Here is a 12,491-nt window from a genome sequence, read left to right on the forward strand (position 1 = left end):
CTGTTTTTAATGTTTCCTTTTTAGTTCTGTTGCAACATTGTTTCCTGTCTTTTCTAAGAGATGCAAATTTCTTCTCCGAACATTCAGAGCTTGGTGCAATACAACTGTTCCTTAGGAAGGTTATTTTCAGTGACAGAGGTTTCTTTTTTCCCGAAGTTCAGCTTGTTGAATTCTGCTTTTATTTCCATGATTGATTTTCCCTTGGTCTCAGGAAGATACAGGTAGATGAAAATTGCTGATAAAACAAGGATTCCCAAAAAGATGAGGAAGCAGAGGGGTCCAAGGTTATCCTGCAGGCAGAAATGCAAGACTGTGTAAGGAAAATAAGAAACTGATTTCTATTTCCCTCCCTTTAGTGCAAGCCTGTGTCTTAGAAGTTGAAATTCAAAGGTGTGCTCAAAACAGAGCCAGGACAGGAACCAACCCAGGAATTCCCACTGGCCTTGTTGGACCTGATCCAATTGCTGCTCCTTGAAAAGCCTGGGGGTTTCTCAGCAGGTTTGGTGTTTGGACAGTGCTAAGCTTTGCACATCATTGCAATTTATTGCTGTTATTTTGCCCTTGTTGGCATTCAGAAATAGATGAGCCTGGGAAGAGGGATCCTCTGAGAGTCACTTACAACAATCACTGGAAAAATCATCCCAAGTACAAAGAGTCCCATCCAGTTGATGCAGCCAACAATCAGGAAGGCTGATGGTCTGTATGACTGGCTGAAGATTTCAACCATCACAGATATGGTGGCTCCAGCTGGAAAAGCAAAGCCAAACACACACCAGGTAAATTTGTTTCCTTGCTTCTGCTGGAGCTCCTCCCAGTGGCAGTGGCAGAGGGGACAGACAGACAGAATAGGTCACCTGTAGATAGGTGGCCTCTGCTATGAGGGTGAAAGGCCTTGATTCCAGAAATGGAATCCAGCAGTTAATTTAGGTTTCTCTTGTTGGTACTGGAATAGTTTTTCTGGTATCAGTGGGTGTGTGCAGTTCCATATTGCACTGGTGTCACAGACATCTTTTATGAAAAATCTTTTATGAAAAATCTTTTCTTTAAGATTTTTCCTCTTGAGAAGCTGAGAAGCCTCAAGAACAAAATGTAAACAATGGTTATCTGCTGCTGTGGAATGCAACAAGTAGACCTTTGATTAACCTGAGTTGTTTCTAATTAATGGCCAATCACAGTGAGCTAGCTCGGACAGAGAGTCCAAGCCACAAACCTTTGTCATCATTCTTTCTTTTTCTATTCTTAGCTAGCCTTCTGAGGAATTCCTTTCTTCTATTCTTTTAGTATAGTTTTAATATAATATATATCATAAAATAAAAAAATCAAGCCTTCTGAAACATGGAGTCAGATCCTCATCTCTTCCCTCAACCTGAGACCCCTGTGAGCACGGTCACACACTGGTAATTGTTACTGGTGCAGGGTTTATAGAACCAGCCTCCCTTTTGGCTCCTGTGGCCACTTCCACCTGGAGCATGTTGGTAGGCAAAAGCTTGTTAAGTTATTGAAGATGATTACTTTAACATACCTGGCAATGCCCAGAATCCTCTTTTTAGCTGATTAATTTAGAAATTGTTTTGAATTTTCTATCTCATGCCCTTTGGATAAGATGATACTGTTTTAAATTATTTAGATCATGTGATCAGCAATAAAATTTGAGGGGTCTACATCCTTTTCCTGTCTCCCCTTGTATGTGTCTGTCCTTCCCTCCTTAATTTGCAGAACTTTTTAGCAAGGCACTAGCCTGTTCTTCCTCTGCCAACCAATTCAACCCCAAATTTCCTCCCAGCATCAGCACTGATGTACTCACATGGTCCAATTCCAAAGAAGACAACGAAGAGGAAGATCAAGATAACACTGAAGTAATGCATCCAGAAAAAGCGATGCTGAAAGTGAGAAACCAGTGATACCAAACCATCGGACACAGGACAGAGCAGCAGAGCTCTGTACTCCTGCCACTGGCTGGAGATTTTACACACCTCCTGCAGGTTAGGAGCAGAAAGGGAGGCTGGGGAAGTGGCCAGGAGGCTGCTGCCCCTTTACCTGCAGTGACAGGGTGGTGGTGAGCAGTGCCAGCACAGAGCACATCAGCAGGTACCCGCCCCAGAGCAGCACCTTCCGCCCAAAGCGGTCTATGAGGGTGCTCTGGAAAGCAGAAAACACAGCTCACCAACCCCAGGCCTCAAAGGAAACCATTCCTCCTCTCTCCATCTGTTCTGTGCAGCAGACTTGTCTCAATAATAGCCACAAATCAGTGTCATTTGACAGCCTCTTAGTTCCTAATGAACTTGATTCGTTTTTTTTCAAAACTTATTCAATATTAATTAAGCAGTGTTTATTAGTCAATCCTAAGCTGTTATTAGACATTTGCATGCTGGCGTATGTCAAATTGTCCACACATACGTACACACATCTAATCCAGAACATCAGAAGATGATTATTTTGCAGAAAAAAGTGAGTCTAAAGACACACACTCATGCAAATAATTTAGGGGAAAAACTTCTTTATATCCTGCCTGTGGTTTTGCAGCAGCAGGAAGATATGGCTTAGGTTATGCAAAATTTCTCTGAGCCCAGTTATAAGAAAGGAAAGGCACAGTTGTCGACCACATTAAATTTTTCCTTCAAAGTCAAATCTGAAGAGACTTACACACAGTATGGAGGACAAGCACTCACACAGCCCAACTCCCAGGGACACGTATGGGATCAGGTATTCTTCAAACTTGGCTGTGTGGAATACTTCAAAAGAATAGAAGTAGATCTGAAAAACGCAAAGAGGAAATAAACCTGTGAAAAAGGTGTTGGATTTGAGATACAATTCTAAGCTGGTTCAATAACATTGAGAGGCTTCTTGTGCTGCCTCTCTTGTCCTGGGGATGAGGAGAACACTCAACTGCATTTATGCCACAGAGCTGCAGCGTGGTCATGACAATCAGCAGGATGTAGAGCTGCCAGCGCAAGGATCGCTCTTTTAGCACTTCAAGGACACGCAAGGTTTTGGTGCTCGCCACGGCGCCCTTCTCCTTCATAATGTCATCAATTTCTGCTTGGTGGTCTCCTTCCCCCCAGAGCTTCCTGATGGCTGCAGGGGACAAAGAGGGAAGTGGGTTATCCTACCAAGATAACTCCTTCAGCATTTGTGGGGGTTTCAGTCATTGGTTTTTCTGGGTCTGGATTGAAGGCACTTGAGACAGTAATTCATGTTCAGACTCACGTGTTTATTATTTCTTATCAGTAAAAGAGTCTCACTGCTGTGAGTTCAGCAGCTTTTCATTAGAAGGCACAATATGGCCAACAATCTCTTGTTACAAAGTCTTTTAAGACTGAACTATTCAATTCAGAGCTGACACCTGGATTATTTTCCCTTTTAACCCAATAACTGATCCTAAAGAGCCCCCAATGCAGACTTTTCTGCCCAATTACAAACTGCCACCCAAACCCATGAGGAAGAAGGAAGAAGAAGGATGAAGAAGAAACCCAGGATGACACCCTGTGTTCTCCATCTTGCTTCCATCCACAACATACTAAAAATCCCAAAAGCTCAATTTCTCACCAAGTGACACACCTACACTAGTCTCTATAATCTCTTTCACACCTTTGTGGATCCTGGTCTACCTTGAAGTGTGGGAAACTTTCTCCATGAATGAGGGTCAAAGTCAGGGCAGACAGAGAAATATTCCCAGTGCCCAGGGTTTCCACATGCATTAAACCCTTCAGGCTGCCTGTCCTTTGGAGCAGGTGCTGGTGCTGCTTCTGCCATCTGGTTGCTGCAGGGGCAGTGAGCAATTTGAAGGATTTTGTCTGTCTGGTTGTCAGTATAGCACAGCTTTCTAATGTAGAGTTTACTTAACAAAATAAACATTTTAGTACTTTTTATTTAACAATACAAAAAAGGAGAGCTGCCTGAACCATTTCTTTTAAAGAAATAAGGCAGTGCCCACCAAGGTGGGAAATGTTAGATGTGCTGATACACATCTGTGTTTCTTGTCTTCATGGGCTGAGTGAGGTTAACACAGGCATTGCCAGGGGCACCAGGGGTACCAGGTTAACACAGGCATTGCCAGGGGTACCAGGGATACCAGGGGTACCAGGTTAGCACAGACATTGCCAGGGGTGCCAGGGATACCAGGTTAAAACAGGCATTGCCAGGGGTGCCAGGGGTACCAGGTTAGCACAGGCATTGCCAGGGGTACCAGGGGTACCAGGTTAACACAGGCATTGCCAGGGGTGCCAGGGGTACCAGGGGTACCAGGTTAGCACAGGCATTGCCAGGGGTACCAGGGGTACCAGGTTAACACAGGCATTGCCAGGGGCACCAGGGGTACCAGGGGTACCAGGTTAGCACAGGCATTGCCAGGGGTACCAGGGATACCAGGGGTACCAGGTTAGCACAGACATTGCCAGGGGTGCCAGGGATACCAGGTTAAAACAGGCATTGCCAGGGGTGCCAGGGGTACCAGGTTAGCACAGGCATTGCCAGGGGTACCAGGGGTACCAGGTTAACACAGGCATTGCCAGGGGCACCAGGGGTACCAGGGGTACCAGGTTAACACAGGCATTGCCAGGGGTACCAGGGATACCAGGTTAGCACAGACATTGCCAGGGATACCAGGGATACCAGGTTAACACAGGCATTGCCAGGGGTGCCAGGGGTACCAGGTTAACACAGGCATTGCCAGGGGTGCCAGGGGTACCAGGTTAACACAGGCATTGCCAGGGGTGCCAGGGGTACCAGGTTAGCATAAACATTGCCAGGGGTACCAGGTTAGCACAGACATTGCCAGGGGTACCAGGGATACCAGGTTAACACAGGCATTGCCAGGGGTGCCAGGGGTACCAGGTTAACACAGGCATTGCCAGGGGTACCAGGGGTACCAGGTTAACACAGGCATTGCCAGGGGTACCAGGGATACCAGGTTAGCACAGACATTGCCAGGGATACCAGGGATACCAGGTTAACACAGGCATTGCCAGGGGTGCCAGGGGTACCAGGTTAGCATAAACATTGCCAGGGGTACCAGGTTAGCACAGACATTGCCAGGGGTGCCAGGGGTACCAGGTTAGCACAAGCATTGCCAGGGGTACCAGGTTAGCACAGACATTGCCAGGGGTACCTGAGCTGTTCTCTGTGAGGCTGCCTGTGCTCCATGGCACTGCCCTGTGCAGCACAGCCCTGCCCTGCCTCCTCTGCTGCAGAGGCTCTCCCTTCATCTCCCTGGGACACAGCAGATGAAGGGAAGAAGTGAGGAAAGCAGACACTCTACCTTTCCTGCAGGCTTCCTCATTACCCTTCTGTATCAGGAGGTAGGATGGTGAGTCAGGGAAAAATGGGAGGGTAACCAGTTGAAGCAATGCTGAAAGTCCACTAGATGCTAACAACCATGGCCACAAAGCTTCGCTTCCTAAAATCTCCCTGGAAAGTGTATGTGAAACAAAATTATGCTGAAATAATGGAATGAATGTTCAGGAAGCTTTTCTGAGTGATAAAATTTCCCAGATTCCATTCAAGGGTTCACTGGAGTTAACCTCTGAATTTTAATTTGGCAGATTTCACATTTTTGGCTATTTTTATTTCTGACAATTTATTTTAAAGGAATTATCTGATACTTTGAAAATCTTTCTGAGTATTATTAGAACCCAGTAGAATGTCTAGAGAGCTGATGAGACTCATTTGACCACTGCTTGGCCACAAGAGCCAAACATTTGCTATGACTTTTTATGTAAGTGCAATGAATATTGAAGGGGAAGTCTCCCAGCAGAAAGAGTGTGGAAATAAGAAGAAATCAGATTATGAGTAAATAATTTTCTACCTTCTGTATTTAAAAGTATATTTCCCTCAAATACAATTAATATTTTTCTTCTGGCATAAGCTAAGGCATGTTTTGGGGAGGAAGAGAGTGTTTCTCAGTCACTGACTAGGTGAGAGGATAAAGTTAGAGAAACATTTCTACTTTGAGTGTAACCTGATAAAAAAATTGGAGAATTTACCGTAGTCCAACAAGCTGTCCTGTGAGCTTTCCCAGGGTCAGAAAAACAGCAACAGTGGCGTTGGTAAAACCACGCAGCTTCTTGGGTGAAATCTCTCCTACATACTGAGGATGTATGTTGAGAGAAAAACCTTGAACATACAAGAGGATAAAGAACAGTTGAAATATTTAGAAAATATTAACTTTTTGACCATCCTATCTTATATTGTTTCCATTCACTCTGCTATTTAGATTACACTTTCTTGCAAAAGAGAAGATACTTTCACTTTTATTGTTTCTGGTTTTATTTGCTTTAAAGACCATTCTTCAAAGATGGCTGTAGAGACAAGCCCAGGACAGCTGGACAATTTTGGTTTTTTCATTGCAGTTGGCTCTGGTGGCCAACACTGGCTTCAGGAGAATGCCCTTATGGTGTTTACCAGGTTTCCCTGGGTGTTGTGGTATTTTTCTTACAACTGTAAGTGTCAGGAGTTAATTATAGAGGTGCACTTCGGTGTGAGAGCCGGGAAGAGAAAAAGATGCTTCAGAAAGAAAATTTACTTTGTATCTGGAAGTGCACAGGGGGATTTTGATCCCAGAATTTGTGACGAAGAAAGATCTGGTAATGATGACAATGGAATTTAACTCTTGAGGAAAAATTCTGCAGTGTGTGTCTGTCTACTGACTTCTGTGAAAAACATTTCAGAGTAGTTGGATCTTTTGTTCTTTCAGGTAATTATTTCAGGTAATTATAATATATCAGGTCAGCCTTGCAGGCCTGGCTGACATACCTGCACCAATGCCGTAGAGAAAGCGCCCAACCAGAATCATCTCAAAGGATTTGGCTGTTCTGCTGAGGGCCATGAAAAGTGCAGCTACCAACATGATCAGGTTGGTGAACATTTGGCACTTTTTCCTGAAAAAAAAAGAAAAAAATACCTTGAGAATTTAGTGAGAACTTCTTTTACTCTTTTGACTACTCTTGCTGTGACAGGAAGTGTGGTACAGCAATTCCTACTGTTTTGAGGAATGGCTGAAATATTTTCAACTTAAGATGGTCAAAATGGTTCTTTAAAACTTTAGGATCTTTTAGATTTGGATTTATAATCTTTTTTAGGTTAGAATTTAAGCAGTTTGTCAGCATTTCCACAGTACAAGTAGGAAAAAAAGATGGAAGGAGTGGCCCAGTTTGTCAGCAAGATTTTGAAATGGCTGTAAGTCTTTATAAAATGTCAGGTTGTTCCCCAGAAATAGTCTGAGTCCACGGGTCCCATTTTGGAATGGCTCATACCAAAGGCACTCTTGGCTAAATGGGGTCTCTGAGATGGCAGACAGAGTTTTTAGAGGACATTTCATTTCAAAAATCCCTCTGTGAGAATCACAGGCTGCTGTGTTCACCACCCTGCTGTCTCAGGCTCCAAGTCTTTTGCACTCAGATGTTTTGCTGTGACATTTGTTAGAGCAGAGCCCCCTTGCACACACTGAGGATCACAGAGATTCTGTGTTCAGGCTGTGATTCAGCAGTTGGGCTGCCAAGTGTTAAATAACCCATGGGAGTGGTGCAGGATCCTTTTGCAGCCTTGGGAGACGCTCAGTGTGTGGGATGAGGCAGTGTCCCACAAGAAATTTCTTGGGGGCACTTACCTGTCAGGAAAGAACACAATTGCAGGCAGGTTAAGATGGTTTGTTGAGACCCAAATGAGGGGCCCCTGGATCAGTGTGTTGTGGAGCACATCTTTAAGTGGGTCACACCAAGAAGATATGTTTGCCAATTTCTCTGCAAATGAAATTAGTGGTGTTACACACAAGGCACCGAGAACAGACCACACTGGTGAGGAATCCTTCCTTTGTCCAGTGGCAAAGAGAGTTTGGAGCTAGCTTTCAGTAAAATGGATTGTCAGGAACAGAGATGTCTCTTGGACATTTGTTTTGGTGCTGATTATATCTTACAGTGAAATTACAAGCAACTTTTTTCTCCTCTCTCCATATTTTCACTAGAGCAGATCTGAATATTTAATGTCACGTCACCACCCCACAATGAGTGCATTTAAATGGAAATCTGACTCTTCTTTGTCACATAAGGATATTTTCCAGGTGTTTGAGTAACTGCACATAGTGTGTTACAACACAAGACACACAGCTCCTTCATTGGGGTTTATAAAGCTTGGGAGATCTTTATGAGAATGAGAGGGGACCTTGGGGAGAATGTGACCCTGTGCCACTGCTGCCAGAGACACTGATCTGGTGATGTGCTGGTGACTGCAGCCCTCACAGAGCACAGTTCTCTGGGGAGGGCAGATAAACAGGACAGAAGGCTGCTTGGAAAAAGTGGATATGCCAGGAAACCAAACCAATTGTCTTCAACAGGGCTGCTTCAACAAAAAATAAGGGATTTATTTGTCCCCTTGGTATTTCCCTGTGCTTTCTGACTGCTGAGCTGTTAGAAGCAGCACTTACTTTCTGTATTTTGTAGTCAGGTAGCCACAGCAGAGGCTGCCCAGGAACCCTCCTATGCCATAGACAGACACAATGAAGGACCACAGCAGCATGACTGTGTCAGGGTGGAGGGCAGAGCCGTGGCGATCTATCCAGGTTTCATTGATAAACTTCCTGATGTGCTGGAAAAGAAAACAACATTTACCTGGATGATGGGTCTGGATAACCAGATCCCTTCATATTTTGTTGTTGTATTTCAGGCCAAGCCTGTGGTTCTCATGTTAGACTTACTTTGAGACTTTTTGAGTAAAACTAGTTAACTGAGATCACACTGCAAATTCTTCAGGGCTGTAGCAGTCAGGAGCTTCCTGGTGAGCACGCTGAGAGCTCAGCTTGTGCCCTCCTTTGGAGGCTTGTACACCACATGGCAAGAGCTTATTTAAAATAGAAAATGCTGTCCAGCTCTTTTAAGGAGGAAAATTTCTCTACACATGATGTTACTGTCAGCCAAAGAAAAGGCCCAGACACATCAGCTGAGTGCTCAGTAAATTTGGGATTATGGGAGAACAGAGGCTCTCACCTTTGTGTTTCAGCCTCAGAGAATGGCTACTTACCACAGAAGGATAGTTGATGACAGAAATATGGAATCCATATGGGAAACTGCCCCCAATTCCCAGCACTAAGATCATCTGAAGTAGGCCCCGGAACTGAACCTGCAAAGCAAAAATAAAATCTCCATCAGCTCCTCACTACTCTAGTTTGTGCAAGGCCAGAGACTTTGTAGCCACTTCCTCTTTGATCACTTCAGATCCTTTTGAATTCAAACACTTTTCAAAATCCCTCTAATCTGCTGCCAAAGCACAACCACCAGCAACAGTGCCAGAGCAAATAACATGGGTGTAAGGTGATAGATAACCCATCACTCTGCTTGCAAGAAGGAAAAGGAGTTTGAAAAGGTGCTCCTGATAGTACAGCTCTCACTGTGTGCCTGCTGACAGGTTGGCTGGATAAAGGTGTCAGACCTGGGCATGGGGAACAGGGAATCATTTTCCCTGTGTGCCATGGTCAGCAACCAATGTACACCAAACCATAATGTATGATGATACATGCCACTTCTTCCCTTTTAAAGATTATGGAAACTCCTGATGGATTATATGAATTATTTTTTGATGAAGTGAAGAAGGTAATTTATTTAAAATTTTATGTCATTATTTCTTAGCCTTTTGCTGTACCATTACTATATTCATTATTTTGGGAAGTAATCAGAGTGCTTAACATTTAGTATTGTTTTCAGTAATTTAGAAGACAAAGTAAAGTATCATAGTGGTGGGAGAGCCAGATCTGTTGTTAAATTTTTATTTCATTTCATTTCATTTATTTAATTTAATTTCATTTTATTTTGTTATATTGAAAAGACAATGCAACATGATCTTCATGGCCCTAAACCCCATTGCTCTTTGTGATGTTTAAACACAGGAAGGAAAGATGGTCTCTGTAAGAAAGGAATTCAAAATCTTTAAAGAACCTGAATCTCTAGAATTATGTTATCTTTGTAAGCCAGAGGAGATGTGAGCAGGTACTCACCAGGCTGGAGAGGAAGGCAGCCATGTCCTTTGAATGAGCCAGTGCCTGCTGCTCACTGCTGCTACCTGCCAAGGAGCCAAATGCCCACATGACCCAGCAGCAGTGTCACTGAACCAGCCCCATGTTACAGAAGTTAAATTTTACTTCAGAAGGTTTTGAGTTAATTGCACATATTCCAGCTGTCGTACAAAGTTTAGGGTTGCTGGATTAAATATTTCAACCAATGCTCATGTGCAGCCCAAGTGAACAGGATGGTGTCCCTTGCAGGAGCTGGTGCTTCATGAACTCTGCCTTCTGCTACGGGGACAGGGGACTGAGAAAACAACCTTAAACAGGATTCCCATCATCATAACCTGCTCAGTTTTCAATATAAGTGAGAAACTTAGAGACAGAGCTCTCTGCTGGGAATCTTAGGTGGGGCTTGGGCAGTGAACTCCGGCACTTTGGCATGTCACAGGGAAGAGCTGTTCTCTCTCCAGGTGATGGCAACTGGAGCACATCGTGACTTAATCATTACTGGAAGGAACTGAGCTGCTCCATGATTTTGAAATGGGGTGCAAACTTAATAATTCTACACTGGTACACCAGGCTTGACCAGCCAAGTGTTTAGTAGAGGATTTTTCTTTGCTAGTAGTGAGAAAGATTCATCATGCACAGTTTTGTCTGGCATTTCCACTAAGTGCACTTATTTCTGTGTCTGCAATGAAAAATAAGGTTCTTTTGGAGCAGTTTTGTAACCTCCACAGCTGGATTGATGTCTGTTTTTTCTGAGAGAAAATTCTTAGGCTTTAACTGCAGTTATTTCACAATTAAGAGGATCTTGAATGTATTCATTTGGTAATGGCTTAGTTATCACTTGCCATTTACACTTCAGTTGAAGGAGAGGATGAAGAAATCATAAAGGGCTTAGTTGATACCAGCCCATATTTACTAGAAAATATTTCATATGCAAAGAATATTCCTGGATTCCCTACTAATGTTTGAAATGTAGGGTATGGCACCACCAGCCATTTCTCCTGCCTCTCTCAGGCCTCATCATGGCCTTGACTTTGCTGTTGGTTTGTGTTGAGAGTTCATGGAGGGATATTTTCATCTGAGGTTCTCCAGCAGATAAGCTGTTGTTGGAGTGCAAATGAGACCCTTTGATGCGAAGAATTTCCTTTTCTGTAAAGTTATACAAAGCTGAAACCACATGATGTGCATCTGACTAAGGGACAAAATTCCATGTTAGCTGCTGGTATCTGCCTTGCTCAGATGATCTTGGGGGGACACACAAACAGGCAATAACATGTACATTTCATCATGGGGCACTCAAATGCAGCCTGTTGCACCTATTTTCTAATGTTTTACTTCACCCACTTCTACTTTGTGTATTTATACATATTGGAATTCACACTTTTTTGCTCAGACTTTAATTTAGAATTCCTACTTTGGCTAGGTTAAATCTCATAACTCTTCCTGTGTGATGTCTTTTGCATTTGTGGTGATTAGTGACTGTACTTGTGTGCTGTTACTGCTCAGACTGTTCTGAGACCCCCTTTATCAGATGGGCAGCTCCATAATATCTTACAGATATCCTTTAGTAGATTTGTGCTCAGGACAGGAAATCTCACAGCATCAGGTCCTTTTACAGCCATGTGTGACACACATATCCAAAGCTGTGCTAAGCCTTCCTTAGTACAGATCCATATTTTTTGTGTCCAGCTGAGGGAAGTTCACAGATACATTTTAAAAGTTTTTTTATCTGTCTCAATTAGTATTTGAGCCATATCTCACCTGCCAGCTGATGTCTCTGTGCATGCAGTGCTCCTGAATTTCTGTCCCCTTTGTCCCTGTGCCCTCCCACGTGTATTTGAGCCATTCCTTTGCTGTTTCATCCCTTGACCTCGCTGTGCCCATGACACAGCTGCTGCTCCAGTGAGCACAGGCCAAGGCTGCCCTGTGCCCCACATGGCTGTTCCACCTCACTGCCCTGCAATGCTCCCCAGGCCATGGCTGGCTGCCCATGGAGCATCCTGGGGGGAAGGCTTTCCTGAATGGCATCTAATGAATAACTGAGACACAGAAGTGACTCACTGGGGAGCCTGGCAGCAGTGCCACACAGCGCCACTCTGCTCTTCTTTCCACAGATTTCAGGGACTGTTGTAATGGAATGGTGTTTCCAGAGTGGCTGGTAGAGAAGAGAGAATTCTGTTTTGCAAAAAATTGATATTTCTCATCTATATTGGTAGCTGTGTCCAGATGACTGGTAGTTTTTAATCATATTACCTGTATATGGAGCACTACAAAGTCACTGAGTTTTCTGACTTCAGGACTCTTCATGTTTTGGAGATGCATAATTCTATTTATGTAGTTGTATTTAATGAGCTGGCTGAAGTGTCACTCAGTACTAAAGACAGGAATAATGAAAAACCCCAGTCATAGAGGGTTATGCACACCAACAACTTTTCCTAGTCAGCTCCCCCTGAGGAGATAATGATGTGGGGAAAGAAATGTTTGTGGAGGCCAGAAG

General features: G+C 43.8%; 1 protein-coding gene across 1 annotated transcript; it reads right to left on the reverse strand.

Moving 5' to 3' along the window:
- LOC132081572 (solute carrier family 2, facilitated glucose transporter member 11-like) lies at nucleotides 1–10,003 on the reverse strand. Its single transcript, XM_059485384.1, has 12 exons — nucleotides 9,980–10,003; nucleotides 9,010–9,108; nucleotides 8,417–8,577; nucleotides 6,751–6,875; nucleotides 5,982–6,111; nucleotides 5,258–5,406; nucleotides 2,888–3,075; nucleotides 2,644–2,754; nucleotides 2,038–2,139; nucleotides 1,805–1,880; nucleotides 620–747; nucleotides 1–290 (listed from the first exon to the last, which is right to left on the reverse strand). Exons 1-12 carry the CDS (start codon nucleotides 10,001–10,003, stop codon nucleotides 84–86), a joined length of 1,500 nt encoding a protein of 499 aa, XP_059341367.1. The 3' UTR covers nucleotides 1–83.
- Between the last annotated feature and the right edge of the window lie 2,488 nt (nucleotides 10,004–12,491).

Source organism: Ammospiza nelsoni, chromosome 18 (assembly GCF_027579445.1).
Source record: "Ammospiza nelsoni isolate bAmmNel1 chromosome 18, bAmmNel1.pri, whole genome shotgun sequence".
Classification (NCBI taxonomy): Eukaryota; Metazoa; Chordata; class Aves; order Passeriformes; family Passerellidae; genus Ammospiza; species Ammospiza nelsoni.